General features: G+C 36.4%; 2 protein-coding genes and 1 pseudogene across 15 annotated transcripts in view; 2 read left to right on the top strand and 1 right to left on the bottom strand.

The window, feature by feature from the left end:
- Tasor (transcription activation suppressor) overlaps positions 1 to 15,655 on the top strand; it is a 54,152-nt gene extending 38,497 nt beyond the window's left edge. For 3 of the 6 annotated variants that reach the window (XM_075988858.1, XM_075988864.1, XM_075988860.1), the window contains 8 exons: positions 164 to 223; positions 4,139 to 5,058; positions 7,406 to 7,528; positions 8,275 to 8,434; positions 8,898 to 9,006; positions 11,919 to 12,097; positions 12,189 to 12,353; positions 13,212 to 15,655. In XM_075988858.1, the coding sequence (XP_075844973.1) occupies positions 164 to 223; positions 4,139 to 5,058; positions 7,406 to 7,528; positions 8,275 to 8,434; positions 8,898 to 9,006; positions 11,919 to 12,097; positions 12,189 to 12,353; positions 13,212 to 13,693 (2,198 nt within the window). In that variant the 3' untranslated portion in view covers positions 13,694 to 15,655. Of the gene's footprint in view, positions 1 to 163; positions 224 to 4,138; positions 5,059 to 7,405; positions 7,529 to 8,274; positions 8,435 to 8,897; positions 9,007 to 11,918; positions 12,098 to 12,188; positions 12,354 to 12,934 lie in introns of all 6 variants that reach the window. The other 3 variants (XM_075988861.1, XM_075988862.1, XM_075988859.1) reach the window with 3 other exon arrangements.
- The window catches only part of Ccdc66 (coiled-coil domain containing 66), a 39,597-nt gene continuing 27,686 nt past the window's right edge, over positions 9,700 to 21,610 (bottom strand). For 6 of the 9 annotated variants that reach the window (XM_075988871.1, XM_075988872.1, XM_075988870.1 and 3 more), the window contains 6 exons: positions 21,401 to 21,529; positions 18,382 to 18,878; positions 17,252 to 17,289; positions 16,285 to 16,535; positions 15,744 to 15,865; positions 14,785 to 14,922 (listed from right to left, as the gene is read on the bottom strand). In XM_075988871.1, the coding sequence (XP_075844986.1) occupies positions 14,836 to 14,922; positions 15,744 to 15,865; positions 16,285 to 16,535; positions 17,252 to 17,289; positions 18,382 to 18,878; positions 21,401 to 21,529 (1,124 nt within the window). In that variant the 3' untranslated portion in view covers positions 14,785 to 14,835. Of the gene's footprint in view, positions 9,890 to 14,784; positions 14,923 to 15,743; positions 15,866 to 16,284; positions 16,536 to 17,251; positions 17,290 to 18,381; positions 18,879 to 21,400; positions 21,530 to 21,610 lie in introns of those variants that run through there. The other 3 variants (XM_075988866.1, XM_075988867.1, XM_075988868.1) reach the window with 3 other exon arrangements.
- On the top strand, positions 20,893 to 20,985 carry LOC142859288 (U6 spliceosomal RNA; annotated as a pseudogene).

Here is a 21,610-nt window from a genome sequence, read left to right on the forward strand (position 1 = left end):
ACTACCATTCAGGTAGCTTCCCATTTCCAGATGACCTTCTAAGAATATTTAGGCAAAAGAAAGGACTATTCCTTTGTTAGCATTTGTGGTTGTCTAAAAGGTACCTAATAGGTGTCACTGGTATCTGAAGAGAGTCTGCAAATCTAATGGCTGCTTTCCTCAGGAGGGAATGCAAGAAGCCCAGAAGACCAGCATGGGAAACATGGTGAGAAACAAACACCAGGTGAGAAGGCTCACTTTGCTTTTCTGCCCAATGTGCCCTCCTCAGAATTGCTACTTGGATTCTGGTTCTTCATCAGTAGGGAATGGATTTACTTTGTGCTCCATAGAGAGAAGTTTAGACAATATCTCTTTGTTTAATTATCATTTTAAAATTTAATTGTATCAGATACTCTTGTTAACAAATGTGATGTGTTCCGATCAGGTGATAAAGGAATATGAAAATGTTTTTTAGCGCATTTCTTCGGGTATTCTATAAGAACCAATCTTTATTTTTAAAATGCAACAAGATAACCACTTTTTTTTTCTTTCTTTCCTTCTTTCTGTTTTTCCATTTTTTAAAACAAACTATCTTTGTAGTTTTAGAGCATGTCCTGGAACTAATTCTTTAGTCCAGGCTGACCTCAGATTTACAGAGATCCACCTGCCTCTGCTTCCCAAGTGCTGGGATTAAAGGTGTGTGCCACCACCTCCCGGCCATTTTTTTTTCATACTCTGATCATAATTTTTCTTCTTTTTGTGGCCAAACTTTTTGAATATAAAATTAACTTCTCAGATAGTTTAAGGGATTGAAAACTGTTTCCAGAAACAAAAGTCCTACTGATTATCTAATTGCAGTAGATACACAGAAGGGTCTTCTTTGTCTGACTGAGCTCAGTCAGACCCAGTTTCTTTGCACAACATTGTTGGCATTATTTTCTTGCCTGAGCCTGATAGTGACCTTTTTAATGTTTCCAATTGTTTTAATACCTTACTACTGGGGCATGGTCTCTCAGCGACTATTGGCTGAAGAAGCGGAAGGAACTCCCGTAACACCTTACTCTTAAAAATCTTGTGTGTCTTTTTGTTATTTTAATTTAGAGGAAAATATTCATGGGGAAATCTGAAGGTTTCTTAATTTAGAAGGAAAGCTAACTGGCTTTCTTAGTAAATTATTAACCCTTCTCAGGAAGATGTTTATCTCCTAGGAAAGATGATTTATTTTTAAAAATACATGATGTAAGAAAGTATGCAAGTTGTAGTGTACAGCTCAGTAATATCCACATAAATATAACTTTGTGACTACTACCTAAGTCAAGATGTAGAACAGTTCTGGCACCCTAGCTTTTCGTCTCCATTCTCTCCATTCACAGTAGGTGGCCACTAATCTCACTTTCTTTACAATATGTTTAGTTTTTTTCTCCATAAATTGAACCCACTCTTGCCTGTTTGGCACTTTGATTTCAACTTTATGTCAAGGTTTCATCTATGTCGGGTACTGCAAGTAAATCTTCCTAGGAAAAATAGTTAACTTGTTTGAACTTCATAATCTTCATTCTCTTCCTTCAGATACTGTATTCATATTTTATAATTGAAAGTTAGATCTAAATGACATTACCATCTGAGAAATAATTCATTTTCTTCACATGTTAAAAGTCAAATGACTGGTACTTTGTGTCAACAATCAGTAAAATAAACACGTATTATAGGTAATGACATCTGTCTATTAAATCCTCTATTGATAAAGATGTGTTTTTAAAGTTTTGATCTTAAAATCATATGGAGTAATTTGTAAAATAAAATTAGATTATGTTTATTTGCAATTTTTGGAAGAAGTTTATTTGGCTTTTAAGTGTCGTGTGTGGGTGTATATATAGGGAATAGGAGTACATTCAAGTGTGTGAATAAGGAGGTCAGAGGAGAACATTGATTTTTTTTCCTCTATTGTGGGTTTGTTTGCCTTACTGCTTTGAGGGTTGGTCTTCATCGAAACAGAAGCCTAAGCCTGCCTTTTCAAAAAGTTAGGCTGTTTTTATTATTATTATTATTATTATTATTATTATTATTATTATTATTCTAAACTTTATTTTATGTGAATTGGTGTGAGGGTATCAGATCCCCTGAAACTGGGTTATAGACAGTTGTAAACTGCACATGGGTGCTGGGGATTGAACCCAGGTCCTCTGGAGGCACAGGCAGTGTCCTTAACCTCTGAGCCATTCCCTAGTCCCAAAGTTAGGCTGTTTTGCTATCAGGCTCCTGAGGTCCACCTTTCTCCACCCTATAATGTTACAGGCATGTGCATCCATGCATGACTTTTTACATATGTTCTAGAGATTTGAACTCTGGTCCTAATGTTGCATAGCAAGTGCTTTTACCCACTGACAGTCTCTTAAAAAAAAAAAAAAATTTTTTTTTTTGAGATGGAGGTTTTTCTGTTTAGCCCCGGCTATCCTATAAAGTTGTTGAAAATCCATGTTCTGATTTTTTTTTTTTTTTACTCTAGTGGTGCGGTGGCTCAAACTTGGCTCTTATTTCAAACATCTGTTAAAAGACACCTATATTGTCAGAAAATAAATGTATTAAAGATGACCTATATTTTAAAAACTTATTATTTTAATAAAAATAATTGCTCTCAATTTTTCTAGTACTCAGGAGGCTGAGGCAGGAAGATTTATGAGTTCCAGGCCACCATGAGCCTGTCTCATAAAAGCAAAAAAGAATGGGAAAGTATTAAGTGTGTTTACTTTGCTCTCAATAGGTTAATATTACCAATTTCTTATATGCCCTTCTATATATTTTATATTATTTTAAATACTTTTTAATGGTGTAAATTTAAATATAGAACATCCAGTATTCCTGAGTCTTACAGATAGGACTTGAACTTTATAATACTAATTTCATATAGTTTTAATTGTTGACAAATTAATTGGGTGTTTTGCTTTTTGTTTTGTTTTGACCTTTATGCCTGTTTTTCTTACTATATTAGTGTCTTTACAGTAATTGAATGTAGTGGTCATGACATTGAAAACTGTGAGTTTGGGGAAAATAAAAACGGAATTTTGTGTAAGAAGAATGCAGCTACATCTGAGCATAAACTTGTAAATTCATTGTAGCATTAGAGGTTTGAAAATTCAGGGTTTTCTGATTTAGAGTCACCATTTTGTATACTACAATGGTGATGTGTTAGGGAATGGTGTTGATAAAGACTTAAGGAAAAATTCTAATTTTTCCAGGTCTTAAAATTGTGTGATAGCTTTTTTGACAAAGATTTTGACTTTATCTCTAAAATATATTATTGTAAATTAAAGTTCTATATATTTTCATCATATTTTAAAATATACTTCTTTGAAAAGTAGTTTTAAAAATTTAATCATGTTTGAATTTAAGATTTGTGAGGAAAACAACAGTATAAACTAATAGATTGAGCCAGTTCTTACAAGCCAAAGGTTGTAGTCCTGTTAGCACTGGATTGCACAAAGATTTTGTAATCCAAAATTCATAGTTTTGGATTACAGGAATAAAGAAATAAAAAAAATTGCTTATTTCTTCTTGGAATTATTTACAAATTAAATGAAAATAGTAGGAGAACATTCTAAAAGGTACTACTTTTATAGCTATGAAGTAATTCAATTCTTCTGTTTTTTTTAAGTTTTTTTTCCCCTGACAAAATAAATCTGTTATGCTGTAGGCAATCCATTAACCTATATGTGAAAGCCAGCCTAAAAATGATGCAACTTTTTAAGATCTTAAATGCTATTTCTGTTGAGCTTTCTAGTTGTCTTATATTCCATTCTTCAACTAATGTGGTATGATTATTATTGGTCATCTGTTAGCATCAGATGTACAGAATGGCACGAAAGCGACTTAACGTGTTTATGCCAAAAAGGCAATTTCTTAAAAATCTTTTTCCAGAGAGACACTTTTTGAACTTGTGAAGAAAGAAACTGTTCAGCGTTGCTGCTCTGCTTACTGAAATCCAAAGCCTAGCCTATAAGTAGAGCAGATAGGGTTCACAGTTTTTTGATGTTTTGAATTTACTTTGCAATGTATATTTTTAAATGTGTACCTGAGCTGATTGTTCTTAAAAATGAGTTTTTTGTTTTTTTAATGTTACCCATTTGGATTGCGCTTTTAATAATAAACTCTTCTTGTATAGGACTAAAATCGCCAGGAGAACCACTGGTGTGTCTGCCACCACTGGAGGCTTTTCCTCACGACCCTCGGGTAATAAGTAGAGAAAGAAGTGCTGATTACCAGTTTCCACCCTCTCCGTTTACAGACACTGTAAAGGGCACCACTGAGGAGGACCTGGTGTCAGGTCAGGTGATGACAGTGGAAGAGCAGTGTGTGCCAGCAGCAGAGCCTCCTGCAGTGAGTGAGACCACAGAGAACACAGTGTTAGGAGAGTTCCATCTCTTTTCTAGAAAGATTGAAGAGATTTTGAAGCAAAAGAATGTTTCATATGTTAGTACAATTTCCACACCTATCTTTTCAGCACAAGAGAAGATGAATCGTCTTTCTGAGTTCATATATTCTAAGACTTCAAAAGCTGGTGTACAGGAATTTGTAGATGGTTTGCATGAAAAACTAAATACTATTATTATTAAAGCATCAGCTAAGGGTGGGAATTTGCCACCAGTAAGCCCTAATCATTCTCATACAACAGCATTGAATTCTCTGGGAACGCATATTGTATCAATTTCTTCAAGTGACTTCAACAGTAAAGACCTTTTTCAGCCATTGTGTCCTGAGCCTTTAAAAGATATCAGTTCTAATGAACAGTATTCTTCGTCAATTGAAGTAGAAATGAATCGGTTACACCCCTGCAAGGAGTTAATTTTGACTTCTGATCACACTGTACCTGGTGATACTGCCCTGGAACCAGTAGAAAAAGAAATCACAAAATCAACTGGCGATATAAACATTTCTGCACAGCCTGCTCTTTCAAATTTTATAAGCCAGTTAGAACCTGAAGTATTTAATAGTTTGGTTAAAATAATGAAAGATGTCCAGAAAAATACTGTAAAATTTTACATTCATGAAGAAGAGGAGAGTGTGCTTTGCAAAGAAATAAAGGTAAATATTGAGAAGGTAATTATAGTGCTATATAAACTCAGTGGTCTGAACTCTCTAAAATTGAATCTTAAAGGTGGCCATATTTTATTTTCTGAATTTAGTAATTAAGAATTGAATGGAATAGTGCATTGGGAACCTATGATCCCAGCATTGTAGATGTCAGAATCTTTTCTGTTGAATTTTTAAGATTGTTTGTATGTGTATAAGGTTCTGGGGCTACAGCTCAGTTAACAAGTGTTTGACCCCCCACAATCATGGGGTAGGAAGAAGCCTCTGGTCATAACTGTAGATTTACTTGATTCTGAGATTAGATTTCCAAACAAAAAGCAGGTTTTTATAAATTTTGGAGGGTACTAAGTGCATGTATGGTCTAAGTCTAGGGCAGCTTGTGAGAATCACTACTCATTCAGAGACTTGGCAGCAAGTACTTTTTCCCGCTGAGCTAGCCTTTGATTTGGAGGTTTTATATAAGGCTTGCTTAATTATTTTTTAATGAATGAGAAGGAAAAATGCAAAGTGTTATTATTGTAGGTTGTGCTGTTCTTCTCATGTGGAGTTTTATTGATTAGATGGAAACAAATGTCCAGAAATTGCATAGTGACACATTCGTTTGTCATACCGTGACCATGTCACAACTTTTAATGATCAGAAAGACTTCCATAGCTATAGAATACCATTTAAGGTATTTGATCTTGGAGTTTTAAAGTAACTGCATGCTCCATTTATGTAATTTATTTATTGTGACTGGAGTTTCTGTCTGTTTTGTTAGAGGCAGCAGAGGGACTTAGAAAACTAAATAGTTCAAGAAACTCAGTATCAATTAACAAATGCTTAATCTGTTTATCTTATGTTAGCTTGTTTAATGTGATATCCCAAGTAATAGATGAAGAGCGTTGAAATGAAAAAGGATACATATCACTGTTGTACTTTATGTGTTTTCGTAGGAAGATGAAGAGAGACTTGGTTGCATCTTTGTTCTCTGTAATTGAACATAGAGCTTAACTTTTTCTCAACTCTAGAAACACATTTCTAACACAGAACTTTGGACATAGCTGCATGTTAGTGTAATACTAAGCAAGAGAGTTTAAGTTGAACACAGTGTAATCCCTTTTTAAAAATGGGTTCTTCAGCATCCATGTGACATTTGTATTGAAGAGATAGGAAATACAATTCTTTATGAATGGTGCTTTGAATTATAGCTTAAGTTATTATCATTATTTACGTAGAGTAAGAAATCATCTCTTTCAAATCTTGTAGAAAATTAGGTTAGAACATTATTTAAAAAAAAAAACAAATTTATTTAACTTTTATTTGTGTCCATTGCTATGAAGATGTCAGATCCCCTGGAACTGGAGTTACAGACAGTTGTGAGCTGTCCTGTGGCAAACAAAAAACTTAAACTTCTAAATATTTCTGGAATCAAAGTGTTTTGTTACTATATTAGTTAAGCAGTAGTATCCAGAGTAAGTTGAAGTTTAAATTGAAAATGTACAAAGAATACAGTTGCCATTAGTCCTGTCGGATAGGTTACCTTTTCATTAATAAACTAAAAGGTAGTTTGAGACCTTCCTAAAAACTGCAGAGTTGAAGGCAAAATCGTTGTGGAAAATGCTTCCCTACATTTAAGTTAGACAAAAATGTTGTCTTGACAACTGGGTAGTCTACTTGTCAAACAAGCAGAGTTTTGATTATGCTATCTGAGCATCTTTGTTAATGTAGAAAAAATTCATCTCCTCTGTCTTTGGAATGAAGAATGTCATCTCAGGATCTTGCAGTTCACTTCAGGGCTCAGGGTTCTGCCAGCAAGCACAGTGCAAGGGAACTCTTAAGAGCACCCTGCTGTGCCCTCTAAAAGGTGGTGCTGCATTACCAACACAGAAGACATGCTTGATGACTGAAGCTGCTGTGTTTGAAGATGGAAACTTGGCAGAAAAGGGCTAAATTAGTAATATCATTAGTAAACATTTCTGCTCATATGATGGCCCATGAGTTCTTTTTGAGTTGTTTTGGATTAAACTTCATTGGTCATGGCCATATTCTGAAGGGAAGTATTTCTGGTAATACCATCACAGATCACTAAGAGCTGGGTCCTGGGTTTACCATGATGGAGGTAAGTGGGCCAAGGGTCTGGACTAATCTACTGTTGTAACAGCAGTTCAGCTTTTGTATGCTTTCTTTAAACTGTAAGAGTAGATATGATGAGCTCTCCAGTCTTCTAAAGTCAAAAAAGTTCACAGTGTCCTAGGTAAAGCTTATCAGTTTATGTTTTATTTGCTAAATAAATGTTGGAAATTGATGTTTGCTAAGAAAGTTTGTTAATGTTGATTTAGTTGTTTTTCTTTGACAGGAGTATCTTACCAAATTAGGCAATACAGAATGTCATCCAGATCAGTTTTTGGAAAGAAGGTCAACCTTAGATAAACTATTGATTATTATTCAAAATGAAGACATTGCAGATTTCATTCACAAGGTAGACTATTAAGACCAGTTTACTAATTTACTTTCTAAAACTACTACCTTATTGTTAAATCTTATTCTAAGAACAAAACTTTTTCTTTAAAAAAAAGAAAAAAAGCTTTTTTTTCCCATAAAATTAAGAAAATGCTTAAGTACTTGAGGAGGGGGTGTTCTGCTAACTCTTCATATATAGACAAACTTTTTTTTTTTTTTTTTTGCCATGAGTCCCCATTGACCTTGGATGTGGAGGTATTTCCCTGCTCTTAGGAGCCTGCCTCAAATCAGCCTTTTATTACTATTATAGCACCACAGGGGTTCTCCTTTTTTTGTTTGCTTTTGTTTTTGCTTTTGTTTGTTTGTGAGCTGCTATCCTTTGTAGCCTAGACTACTTCAAACTGTGCAGGCCAGTCTGGCCTCTTAATTAGTCCTCCTCATCTCAGGTAGGATGACAAGTATCACCACACCTGGCTCCTAGTTTTAAATTCTGGCTGTTTATGGATTTAGAAATATATTAGCATTTTGTCCAGTTTTTGTTTTTAGCCTAATGTAAATTCCTTTCCCTTAGTGTTATGTTCATATATGTTGGTTTATACTACTGGGAAGTAGTACTTCAAATACTAATTTTGTCACTTTCCAGAGGCAATGATGAGTTATAGTGTATTTTTTTTTTAATTTTATTCTTCTTAGGTTATTTGATACTTATATATATTGGTTAGTTCATTTATCCATCCTATTTCTGTTTTTTTTGGTATTTAACAGGTACCTGGCTTAGTGACTTTAAAGAAGCTCCCATGTGTTAGTTTTGCTGGTGTTGACAGCCTGGATGATGTTAAAAACCATACATACAATGAGTTATTTGTGTCTGGTGGCTTTATTGTGTCTGATGAATCAATCCTAAATCCAGAGGTTGTCACAATTGGTAAGAATGAGTATGTTATTTTCAGTGTGTTTTTTCTGGGTTGTGGTTGCCCTAGGTTTTCAGGAAAAATTAAAACTAAGGGATTAAAAAGTGCATTGTTATTGTGCCATTCACAGCTAACAGGCTTATTTCTATCTTTTCCTGAGTTTTTGCCACCTCAATCATCTTCTCCATTCTGTTTTTATATATACTTTTATGTAAATCTGGTCTACACTGCCTGCTGTGGCACTTAGATTATTCTAGTGGTGGTGCTGTTATTGGGTATTTGTTTTGTTTGTAGGTGTTTTCAGAGTTTTAATGCTATAAGGAGTTCCCTTTCCCTTCGAGCAAGATGATGAATATGTGGTGCATAGGGGGAAAAATAGACCTGTGTAAATACGAACAAGCACTTCTTCCAAAATCTCAGCATGGCAGACATTGTTTATTCCTGACTTTAAAATCTGAATTTCATTGTCTCTAACAGAGAGCCTTAAAATTTTTTTGACATTCCTTGAAGAACTTAGTACTCCAGAAGGGAAATGGCAATGGAAAATCCACTGTAAATTTCAAAAGAAACTGAAGGAACTGGGCAGGTAAGATACAGAAAATAATGAATTTTTTGTTTGTTTTTGAGACCGGATTTCTCTATAGCTTTGGAGCCTGTCCTTGAACTATCTCTTGTAGACTAGGCTGTCCTCGAACTCACAGAGATCCAGTTCCGCCTGCCTCTCTTGCCTCCTGAGTGCTGGGATTAAAAGTGTGCGCCACCATCACCCAGCTATGAATAATTGTTGATTTTTAACAGTGCTCACAAAACTTTTCCTTTTTCTGGGTTTGTGGATTATGAAAGTTTTCATGTATGTCAACAGACAGTAAGTGGGTATAAATACTGAGTTATTCTATTCTTTTTGAGTAAGAAGTGATATTCTTGTTGACATAAAGAATTTGGTTAAGTTCTCATAGTATGATAGTTAGAATTGACTTAATCTGCATGTGGATCTGCATGATCACAAGGATCAGAAATCTAATTTTTTTGTGATGCTAGATTTGAAGCACATGTTGTGAGCTATATTTCAAGCCTTTAAAATATATTAATTTACTCTTTGATAATATCATACACATATACAATGTATTTTTGGTTCTATCTACTTCTTAACCAACTCTTCCCAGGCCTCTCTACGTACCATGTCCTCCCAAGTTCATGTTCTCTTTTTTCCTTTATAAACCACTGAATCCAATTACTGTTGCCCATATACTACTTCATTAGGCTGCCCATTAAAGCATAAGCATATCATATCAGGGCCCACTTTTAATTGAAGAAAAATGACACTCTGTTGTTACCAGACCCCTGTCAGCTGTCAATAGGGATGGGCCTCATAAGTATCTTCCCTACTCATGCTGGAATTTTGGCCGGTTTGTTTTTGTTCAAGTCTTTGGCAGGCAACCAGCTGTTGTGTGTTCTTGTGTGCAGCTGCCCTGTTAAAAGACCAAAAGGCAGTTTTCAGCAGCACTCCATAACACCTGGCTCTTAGGATATTTCTACTCCTTGTTTTACATAGTTCTCCAAGCCTTAGGGAGAAAGATTGTGATATAGATGACGTATTTAAAGCCATTTAAAAAAACTGATCTATATTTGCAGTGTAAATCAGACCCTGTCCCAAGTAAGTTAGTTCGGTAACTAATCGAATTGCCAAGGGTTGGTCTCTGCCTGACAAGGCTCAGTTATAAACTGGTTTATAATGTGTGTTTGTGTGGGTTCTTGCATGTGGGGGAGTTACTCCCTTGGGGGGCACTTAGTCTGGTAAGTTTGAGATGCTGTAACTTTTTTAATTCTTTTTGTTTTTTTCCAAGACAGGGTTTCTCTGTGTATCTCTGGTTGTCCTGTAACTAGCTCTTGTAGACCAGGCTGGCCTCGAACTCAGAGAGATCCTCCTACCACTTCTGAGTGCTGGGATTGAAGGTTGCGCCACCACCACCCAGCTGAGATGCTGTATCTTGTTAGTGTTCACGGAACTTTTTAATAAATAATTAATTAATTGCACGTTAGAGAATTTTTATCAGCTAGAATTTCCTAAGTGTAAGTCATAGAATTTTGTATGTGGAGTGCACTCACCTGTGCATGCAGAGGCCAGGGCAGGATGCCATTTGTTTTCCTCTTTCCATCTTAATCACCTTAACAGGGTCTCTCCATGAACTTTGGTTCAGCTCACATATCAACTATACTTTGCCAGGGAGCTCTCATGAACTGCCAATCTGTTCCCCATGCTGGGATTGTGGACACATCCAGCTGTGTGGGTTCTGGGGATGTGAATCAGATCCTCATGTTTGCAGAGCAAGTGCTCTTACTCTCTGAGCCATTCTTTTCAGTCCCCAATTACTTTTTTGTAAGTTACTTTTTACCCTCTCTGAAACAGACCTCTTGTATATAACTCCAGCTAGCCTGCTATTTATTCACTTAGTAGACCAGGCTGCCCTTAAACTCTACCTCTGCCTCCAGAGTACTGGAATTATAAGTATATACCACCAAAACTAGTTCTAGATCACAGTTCTTTTGATTGCTGTAACACCTATTGACATCGAAAATTCAGGGTAAAATAATTCCAGTGTTTGCTATGTATCATAGTTAAAATACTTCTATCTTTTGGAGACAGAGTCTTGCTATATAATCCAGAACGGCTTCAAACTCAAAAATCTTCCTTCCTCAGCCTCTTTGCAGGAATTTAAAAAGTTGTAACACACACCTTGCTAGTACTTAGCTTTTTTAGACTTATTCATTTTGACAACCTATGAAATAAGCAAAGGGCAAGTTCATATATAGTGTAGACATAACACATCCAAAGGTATATCTCCAGTTCTTACCTTAAAGTATTATAAAAAGCTTAAAAGTTACGTGTTAGGAAGAATTATACTCTATTTGTTCATGAGACAATGTAGCCTAGGTTGTCCACCACCTGAAGTGCTGCAATTATAGACGTATGCCACTGTGCCCAACATTTTTGTTCTTAGATAGCCTTAAAGTTTAACATTAATAAAGTTAATAATACTTTAGTAAATAGGATGACTGATGGTTCAGGTTTTAGCTTAACTGAATTACAAGATTGTCCTCAAAAAGCCGGGCGGTGGTGGCGCACACCTTTAATCCCAGCACTTGGGAGGCAGAGGCAGGCGGATCTCTGTGAGTTCGAGACCAGCCTGGTCTACAAGAGCTAGTTCCAGGACAGGCTCCAAAGCTACAGAGAAACCCTGTCTCTAAAAGGCAAAAAAATAAAAAAAAAATAAAAAAAATATATATATTGTCCTCAAAAAACATGCTTGTCAGATGCACAGTTCCCATTTTCCTTCCCTCTTAACTAGCATTCTTACATGAAACAATAAGCTCAACAGCTTGTGGAGGTTATTTATTAGCCTCCTCAGTTGAGAAGTGCTTTCAGTTAACTGAAACAAATTTCCATAGTGAATTTTTAAATGCCAATATCTAGGTACTGAACTCTTCTTAATCTCACAGATTGAATACTAAAGCTCTGAGTCTGCTGTCTCTTCTAAATGTGTATCAGAAGAAACATCTGGTTGAGATTTTGTCCTATCACAATTGTGACTCGCAAACGCGAAATGCTCCGGAAATGGACTGCCTTATCAGGCTTCAGGCTCAGAACATACAGCAGCGACACATAGTCTTTCTAACAGGTAGGAACATGCTCTTGCTGATACAGCTGGAGTGGATGTTAATATAATTTTGAATATATCAGTTTCTGTACATTTTCTCTCTTTAATTTAGAGAAGACTGTCAACATGGTTTCCAGTTATACAGATAATGGAATTGTAGTTGCAACTGCTGAAGACTTTATGCAAAACTTTAAAAGTCTTGTGGGATATCACAGCTCAGTCACAGAAGAAAATCTTCCGCTGCTTGGTGCCAATGACAACGCTGAGTCACAGTCAGGTAACTTTTTAGTAGTTTTCATTTTCTTTAGGTGAGACAGAATGAGGAATGGTTTTGTTTATCCCATAGTGAAATGTTTATTAAAACCATTTACTCCAGTCAATAGTAAACATCACTGTAGGGTTTACTATATATAAGATCTGCTCATTTATTTATACTGTAGTCAGTACAAGTTATTAGTATAGGCTATGCATTCATTCGTCTATTCTGTGGACGGTACATATTTAGAGGTTTATTTTTCCCTCTGAGGGATTAAAAGCTTTATTGCCTTCTCTTTGCTGTCAGTTTTTGTATTTGTGAAGGCAGGTAGAGGGATTATTGGGCTACGAAAGGTCTTCAGATATATGTGCTAGTTTAATTACAAGGTAGTGAGGGTATCTTACCTTGAATCTCTGTGAGCTGGCCTCTGCTTGGTTCCAGACTCTAAAAGCTGTTCTTAAATTGTTTTTTGTTTTTTGTGAAAAGCAGAGATGACTTGAGCATTCAGTAGAGATAAGCAGTTAGTAATTCAGTGAAGCTACATGTCAGAAGTTTTATTTTATATTTGTCTTATGAAATACTGAATTACCGTATAACTTTAGATGCTGTTTTGACATTAACCCCTTTGGAGCTGGGAGTTGGGATTTCCCAACATTAAACGTGAACACATTTCGAGAAGCTTTTAGCATCGGATTATCTGGACACTCACACCTAATGTGAGTGTTGTGACTAAGTGAACTTGTGGCAGAAGACCAAGCTTTAAGGGATTGTGGACTTTGCAGATCCTGACGCACTATGTTGTGTGAGTAGTGTATAATTTTACAAACTAAACAAACTGTGTATTTCAATAGAGGAGGGCTTTTTGTGTTTTAAATGTAGCTCTTTTAGAAAACGGTGAAAAGGATGAAGAGGATATGTCTCTGGATTCAGGGGACGAAATCTCACATATAGAAGTATTCAGCAGATTTCATTCAGAAATATTGGCGAGAGAGACCAAAGGATCAAGTGGAACAGATCAAAAAAACAATAATCAAATTGAATTGCAGTCATCTCTTGACGTGCAAAACAGTTTATTAGAAGATAAGACTTCCCATATTGATTGTGAAGAGAGAGCTCCTATTGATAGAGTATGCTCTGAAGGAGAGAACAGCAATTCAGCAGAACAAGATTCATATAGCAACGTTCAGGCTTATCAAAGTCAATTAGAAATGTCCCGCCAGTTTAGTCACTTTAATGTTCTCACTCATCAGACGTTTCTGGGGACACCATATGCCCTTGCATCAACTCAGTCTCAAGAAAATGAAAATTACTTTTTATCTGCTTACAAAAACTTGGATAGAGAGAAATCTTCATTAAGTTAAGGATGTGTCCAAAGATAAATTACAATAACTCAAAAAAAAAAAGGCTGTGGACTTTTTTCAGTTTCTGAAAAGTGAATTGATGTTTTTCAAGTTTCCTAACTTAAATTTTTTTCTTTCCCATATACTTAAATCATGATGACCTGTAACATTCGAAGCATCTGAAAATTGAAATAAATACCTTTTTTGGACATACTGTAATCAAATTATCTCATGTTGGCACCTTCCAGTTTCACATTTGTTACCTGTACTTGGGCTTCAAATTGAAGTCTGTTTTATATGTAAAATTTGATGTTTATAAAAGAATGGTAAATAGAAATGATTTTCTTTAATGTCAGATGATAACTTTGCTGAAATGTCAATTATTTATTTTGATTAAAGCTTTTGTATAGTGTTTTTACAGGTATAAGCCAGCATTGTCAATATTTATAGGATTTTGGCTCAGTACCTCAAGCTATATGTAACAGTGCAATTGCAATTTAGCAAACCTATGTCTACAATACCAAGTAGCATTTTCTCAATGTTCAGGTTTAGCTGTGTAAAAATTTAGCTTCACTTACATTTTTGTCAGTCTTTTGAGATCCTTGATAAATACTGTCGTGTGATCTATAGTCAAATGAACTTTTTAAGATGGAGTTTCTGTTTTCAATGGTATTGGATAATTTGGAACAGATCTTTGAGGTGGTCTTAATTAGAACTAGTTACGTACCTTAGTGCTATACTAAATCTATACAAAAACTGTATGATGGAGATAAATTTCAAGCCCTTCTATAACTTACATCACTTGCTTACTGTTAATAAATCTATATTGTGACCACTGGGGCATCTCCACTTTTAATACAATGAAAACAAAATTTATAGAAAAGAAAAACCACAGGATTCTGAAATGAATTTGAATGCTTTGAGTAAGAGTTTAGCTCGGTGTGTTAATAATAGTACTTCTCACGCCCTCACTGCTGACAGGTCAGAGGTCTCTAGACTCTCTAGTATGGTAAGTAGAAAGTAAGTTTACGTCTTAGTATGACAGAGATCATTTTTTTTAAACTATAAATTGTTTTATTGTCTTTAAAAAATACAGCATTTTCTTACATAATGTGAAGTTTTTCATTGGGTGCTTGGAAAATGCAGTTGAGTAGTAAGCATATTTAAAATGAAGAACTAAAATTATCTTCTTGGTTTGCAGTTAAGGGTATGAGATTCGTTTCCAGCTCCTTTTGTTTCTGGAGAAGACCCTGCAATCACATTGATAGTTAGTGAAGGTGTGATAGCCAACTTTTAAATACATGGTAGGGAAAAATTATTGGCTCAGGATAGAATTGTTATTGGACATAGCTCAAGTTTCATCTTTTTTTAGTAATTTTTGTAGTGGTCCCTCCTCCTTTGGTTGTTACCTAGCTAGAGTATTTTCTATATAAGCAACGTGGATGATTTCTTTCAAAATCATGAGAAGACACAGTGAGAGTCTTAGCTCTGCTGAAACAGTGTAAGGGTTATGGTGAAGTGTGCCCATCACACTTCTTTCTCTTGTTCCTTTGTGTGAGTTACCAAGGTTGAGTAATGTGCTCAAGCTATATGTAACCAGAGGTAGCACTTAAAGGATACAAGTAAATGGGTTAGTTTTCTAGTTTTAGGAAGAACAATAAAGGGTAAGCGACACGAGACAAATTCTTCTCAAATACAGTGTAATAAGCCCCCGGGTAGGTTTCAAATGTTACTGGATTTTATTGTATAAAAACTTACAAAAAAAAAAATCACAGGAATGGAGAAGTGTCTGGTGAATAGTTCCGTGTATATAATTTCATTCTTGGAACAGATCTATTCTGTTCTAAACTTACAAAGAATGGACCATATTGGTTAAAATTCACTAAAGCATAATTGTGTATTTGTTTCTTTGTTTTAGCACTTTATTGTGTTTTGATGTTTAAATGTACATATTTTTAAATAAAGACTGTCTTAATATCCAAACTGTCTTGGGACTTTTGTTCTTAGGATACAAACATATAGAGAGAACAAACATCTAAATAGTTACTTATACTTGGTTAAAAGTTCATACCTGTCTTAGTTCTGAAAGCCCCTTAAGGATAGCTTGCTGTCGATCCCTGTTTTTCACCAATTTAGGATTAAGAAGTGGATCCCTGATATGGTCAGAGTTAAATAGCTCTTGTTGGTCACAATCTAAAGGACAGATGAGGTTTAAAATCGTCAAGCAAATTACTAATAGTTAGCTGTAATGTCTTAAACCTTTAATAGACTTAGTGAACTCCCAACCCTACATGTTTCAACATAATTTTTTTTTTTGGTTTTGAGACAGTCCTGGAACTCACTATGTAAGATCAGGCTGGCCTCGAATTCATGGAGATCTGCCTGCCTCTGCCTCCCAAGTGCTAGTTCTGAGATTAAAGGTGTGCACTGTCTGGATATGTATGTACATACTGGCTATGGAGGCTGAAAGCCTGGTGTTGGAGTTGTTAAGTGGCACTGTAACACCTAATGTGGGTGCTGGGAACCAAACTTCTGAAAGAACAAGTCACTCTATCATTGAACCATCTGTCTACCCACATCTTCAATTTTTGTAGTAACGCTACTTAACTTACCATGAGATTTTTGGTATTGGTTCTCTTGGGTTGATGGCCTAGACAAAGGTGCATCCGGATCAAGATAATAGATCTCATTTGTTCGAACATAGGGAATAAAGTGAGTTGTCTCAGACATCTCCTCTGATAACTGAGTTTGACCGTCTCCTAAGGCCAGGTTCTTTTTTTCATAGTCACTATTTTTTAATGGCGAGTGTACTGAATCAGTCTGAGTTTGCTGAGTTCTACTCTTTATTGCTGATAACTGGAACCTATTTAAAACAAAAACCCAAACTTTAATAAGAAATTGCATGTTTTAGAACTAGAGTCATAAATGGTTGTGGGCCACCAAGTGGACATTGAGAACTGAATCCATGTCAGTGCTCTTAACTGCGGAGCCATCTCTCTGGTCCCTAGAAATGGCATATTTTAGACACATCCAATCACATTGCAGTTCATTCAAGATGTGTTTGGCCTACCTTAAGGAATAATACTATGGATATCAACCTAAGATCTGTAATTTTTCATAAAACAAGACCATGTGGGGCATTTCCCATAAAGCTGTGCCCGTGCTATCTGAACTGAAGTCCCTGTTTGAGCTCTACTGTGAAACGAGTCTAAACCCGGTCTGGGCTGTGCATAGCAAAGGGTCACTACAAACCTCCCACCTAATAACTGCGTTTTGTTTGTGTGTGTGTTTGTTTGTTTGCTTCTTACTGTTTTTAACCAATTCGTTTCCCTATCGGATTTATCCAGGTTGAATGCTTATTCCATAGACATGGAAAAAAAATCAAACCTGTTTAGGTCCACTTCAGCTTAAAAAAAAAAACTCTATATATTAAACCTTTACCAAAAATCAATGAAAGCCAGCCGTACCTCTTTCCTACTACTGCCTTCATCTGCACATGGAACTGTCATCCAGATTTTGAATGGATATTTTATTTTGCACACAAAAAGCACTAAGTAGCTAAGGAAGTAATATACATACCATTCTTTAATATCTGAAGTTTTCAGAGGTTCTTCTGCCTAAAAGATGGATAACACAAGCAAACACGAAGTAAGAGTAACATCTTTACATGTCCCTAGATACTTAAAACATTGTGTATGTACATGCACGCATGTGTCAGTGTGTGCATGGAATGCAGAAGACAACTTAGAACTGCTTCTGTCCTAGAAACACAGGCCATCAGGCTCTGTGGCAGGTATCTTTCTGCTGAGCTTTCTCACCGACTTCTCAGACATGCTTAAATCATCTAAATAATACTGTATAGGATACAGTATAGTCCCAGGACCAGTAATTAATTCCTTTCTACATCAGCTCTATGGATTTTATTGTTTTAATGAAATCACAGTATTCTAATTATCTCACAAAGACTTCATACAGCTACTTTAAGGAAGGCACTCAAACACTTGATCAGCCCAAAACTCTACACACCACAGTGAACTTCTAAGTTAGCAAAGCTCCAGAATGGTCATTCTAAGTTTTTTGGATTTTTTTTTCTTCCTGAGAAGGGTCTCTAGGATTTCCTATGTAGACCAAGCTGGCTTCAGACTCCCTTAGTTATCTCGAGAGTGCTGGGATTAAAAACATACCCGGCTCTGTTTAGGTCTTATACTCACTACCATGATTTATTCACTTGTCTGTCAAAAAAGATAAATTAGCTTTTTATCTTTCAGGATTCATGTATCCTGCCTACATTTCATTCTTTAGTCGCCTGTTATTTTTTGGTCCCCTAACGTATATTTGCTTGTTAAATTATAAGCTTTTGTTTTTTTTGTTTTGCTTTTTTCGAGATAGGGTTGAATTTTCTTTACATCTGAATACTATTTCATTTATGTATTATGACAGTTTTGTATACATTAGAATAAAGAAGCATTCATCTGAGTAAAGATTATTTGGCTTTTGGTGTTACAGTCTCTAATACAGCTACTCAGTGCAGGTATTATACAACAGTCAGCTACTTCACATAACAAGCATAGATGCCTTCCTTTGACCACTGATGTAATTTTCTGTAACCTATTAGATGAATCACAGAGCCTTCTGAATGCATGGATTTAGGTAACTACTTTGAATTCAGAAACATCAATACATACTTAGTAATGAAATAAAAGCCTTACCTTTTTGATTAGCTGCAACCTGTTCTCTGACTCAGTTTCTCGATGAGATGGCGCAAGAACTTGTGGGGAAGGGCCTCTATTTTGGGAGAGGTTCTCGGGGTTGTTTCTCTCTAGTAAGTGAAGCAGCTCCATCTGCCTTCTTAACTTTTTTTCTTCTTTCTCCTTTTGGAGATGGATGGGGTACCTTGCTGATGCAGGGACATACCTTTTCAGAGGCTTGTTTATATTCCAAGCGGGCTTTTTAGGACATTTCTTCATACTATGTTTTGTTTGTTTCTCTGTTCTTCTGTACTGACTACACTGGCCATTATGCCAGCTGCTTTCTTTGTCTAAATTAGTGCCTTTAGCAGTACTTAGTTCTTGCTTGTCTTTTTTAGTGCTAGTATGTCCATTAAATTCTGTAGAAATCTCTGGAGAAGAAAAGTTTCTAGTGCCCCTTTCTGTTAATGATCCACAGTGTTGTAGCTCATTGTTGAAAATTCCTAAATTTAAGTCATCTAGATAAAAATTCCAAATGATTAACTTTAAATAAAACATATGGTAGAAATACACTTTTTTTCTCAAAGATACTTAATGACTTTGTCTTTATTAGTCACATATTTATTTAGTGCGGTGGGTCATGCCACATGTCACACATCTTATAGAAGTCGGTTTTCTCTGCCATGTGAATTCCAAGGATGGAATTCAGGTCCTCAGCCTTGGTGGCAATCACCTTTACCTGTTGTGCCATTCTTCCATCCGTAAGAATTTATCCTCCAAATAAAACTATCCATTAAAGAACTGCTAATTATCCCCTTTCAAAGAAGCTGGTAACTACTATTCTGCTTTGATATTCTAGAAACTAGCCCTCATAACCAGCCCTGTGCTACACACCTGTCATTCTGGCAGAAAGGAAGCAAAGGCAAGAGGACTGGAGCAAGCTCCGCTAGCTTGGTCTACAGAGTTCCAGGCTATTCAAAAAAAATAAATAAATAAAAACCCTATCTCAAAAAAACCAAAATAAAAAATAAAAGTAACAGATAGGCTTATTCAAATAGTATAAAACTCTGAATTTATAACCATGTTGAACACATTGCAGAATTTCTTTATGCTTATTCCACTACATAAAACTGGCTTAATTTTGTTTATCTGCATACACACTTAGGTTGGGAGCAACCTCAAGAATGCTGCTGTGACTCCAAGTTTCTATTATTTGAAGAAGACCTGAAATTTTTCTGTGTTTTGTTTTAATTATTTTAGGTGTAAACCCCAAAATGGAATTCTGTTTTTTGAGCAACTGCTGTACTGTTTTCTACAGCAGGTGCAGCATTCAACCTCACCATTAACAAAGCAGTTTTAAGAATGCATTTGAGTGGCACCACAGATAGCCAGTTATCACCATACTGTAATATGAACTCTGGCTAGTCTGGTGTGCTGAGATAATCACAAGTAACTGGCAGAAAATAGTGATGTGGTTATGTCTGTTTCCTTTAGGAAATGGGGGGGTGCTCTTGAGCCCCAAGAGTTAAACAAAAGGACACATGTCTAAGAAAAATCTTGAAGATTCTTGAGGGACCCCCTCCCTTGCTAGAGGAGATTGTGCCCAGCAGAACTACATTGGAAAGTCCTGCTGTGGAGCTGTCTGCAGCTGTGCAGCTTTCAGGGCGGGCTCTTCGGTGACGTAGCTGCTTCGGAGTTACCCCTGATCCTCGTTAGTAACCCCAATAAACTACCTAGCTCACCAGTGGGACACCGGTGCGGCTGTCACTCTGCTCTCTGGGCTTCTCCCCCGGAAAAGAATCAAAGATGCCTCTGCAGAACTTAAAAACTTCCAAACCTAGGAGCTGGTGGAAGAACTGGTCTGGCAGGTTAAGAGCAGTACTTCCTTTGAAGTTTGCTTCCCAGCACCTATCTATCTATACCTCCAGGAAATTGGACGCTGTCTTCTGGTTTCCATGGGCACTGTATTCATTTATACACACCTATCCACCCCTATACATATATACTAAATTAAAAATCCCTTTAAAAGTATTCAGGAGTGTCTTTAAAATTTAAAACCAGCACATGAAAATACATGCATTATCAGTCAGTCACTGGGGTAATGCAGATTAGAATCCAAGTTTTGCAAGGACATGGAGAGATAAGAACACTTCCACACTGCTAAGACAGATGCTTTGGATGACAGTTCGGCGGCTCCCCAATACCTATCACATAACTCAGAAATTCTAACTCTTTCCTAAGAGAACAAAACATCTACAGAAAAAGTAGAAATAACTGAAATGTCCATAGATAGAATATTCCAGTATAATTCACAAAGTGAAGTCTAAGGAATAAATGGAATTGTGTCATAGTAAGATCTACAACATAGATAAACCCATATATCATGCTGGAAGTCAGTAAGCCAGAAACAAAAGACCACTTTAACAGCATAATTCTGGTTACACGAAAAGTACAGAACAGGAAGAATGTTCTAGGACAGCGAGCTGGAGAGAGTAGAGGGGCCACTTATTTGTGAGTTACTCTGAGTACTGTGCTCATTTCCAGTGTGCATACACTAAAACGGGTGAGATAGCATGGCCCCTGTGCAAGGAGGACATGCAAATTGGTGATGTATTCTGTATTTTTAAAAAGCATCTTTCATAGAAAATAAATTTGAGTACTGAAAAGGTTATAAAACTGATGGTAACTGCACAAGTATGAAGATGTTAAAGAACATCAGACATCTGGACATGGTGCACACCTTTAATTAGAGCTTAGAAGGGAGAGGCAGGAAGATTTCTGAGAGTTCCAGACCAGCCTGGTCTACATAGCGAGTTCCTATGCAAATTTCTAGGTAGAAATTTGATCAAGCGCTTGCCTAGCATGCACTATATTCTGGGCTCAATCCCCAGGGGCACAGTGCTACATGCCTGTAATCCCAGTGTTCCACACGTGGGGGCAGGAATATTAGTTCTAGGTCACCCTTGGCTACAAGACACCTCATTGCAAAGATGTCTTTACTTTAAATGTGAAACAGAACAATAAAGCCCTCCATGAATACCTGTCTGCACGCCAATGTCCGTCCTGGGAGAGTTTGTGGAAGGGGTAGCTGCACGGGTTTCTTCAGCAGCCTCCCCAGCATCTCTTCCTGAACTGGAAATGGTAGTGCACGCCTTATAATCCACTATTGCTGTGTTAAATGGCAGTGAGAAACAGACCTTAAAATGACACGCAGAGCACTAACACTCCAGCTGCTGACAGTGTCTGCCTA

The sequence above is a fragment of the Microtus pennsylvanicus genome, chromosome 10 (assembly GCF_037038515.1).
Source record: "Microtus pennsylvanicus isolate mMicPen1 chromosome 10, mMicPen1.hap1, whole genome shotgun sequence".
Lineage (NCBI taxonomy): Eukaryota > Metazoa > Chordata > Mammalia > Rodentia > Cricetidae > Microtus > Microtus pennsylvanicus.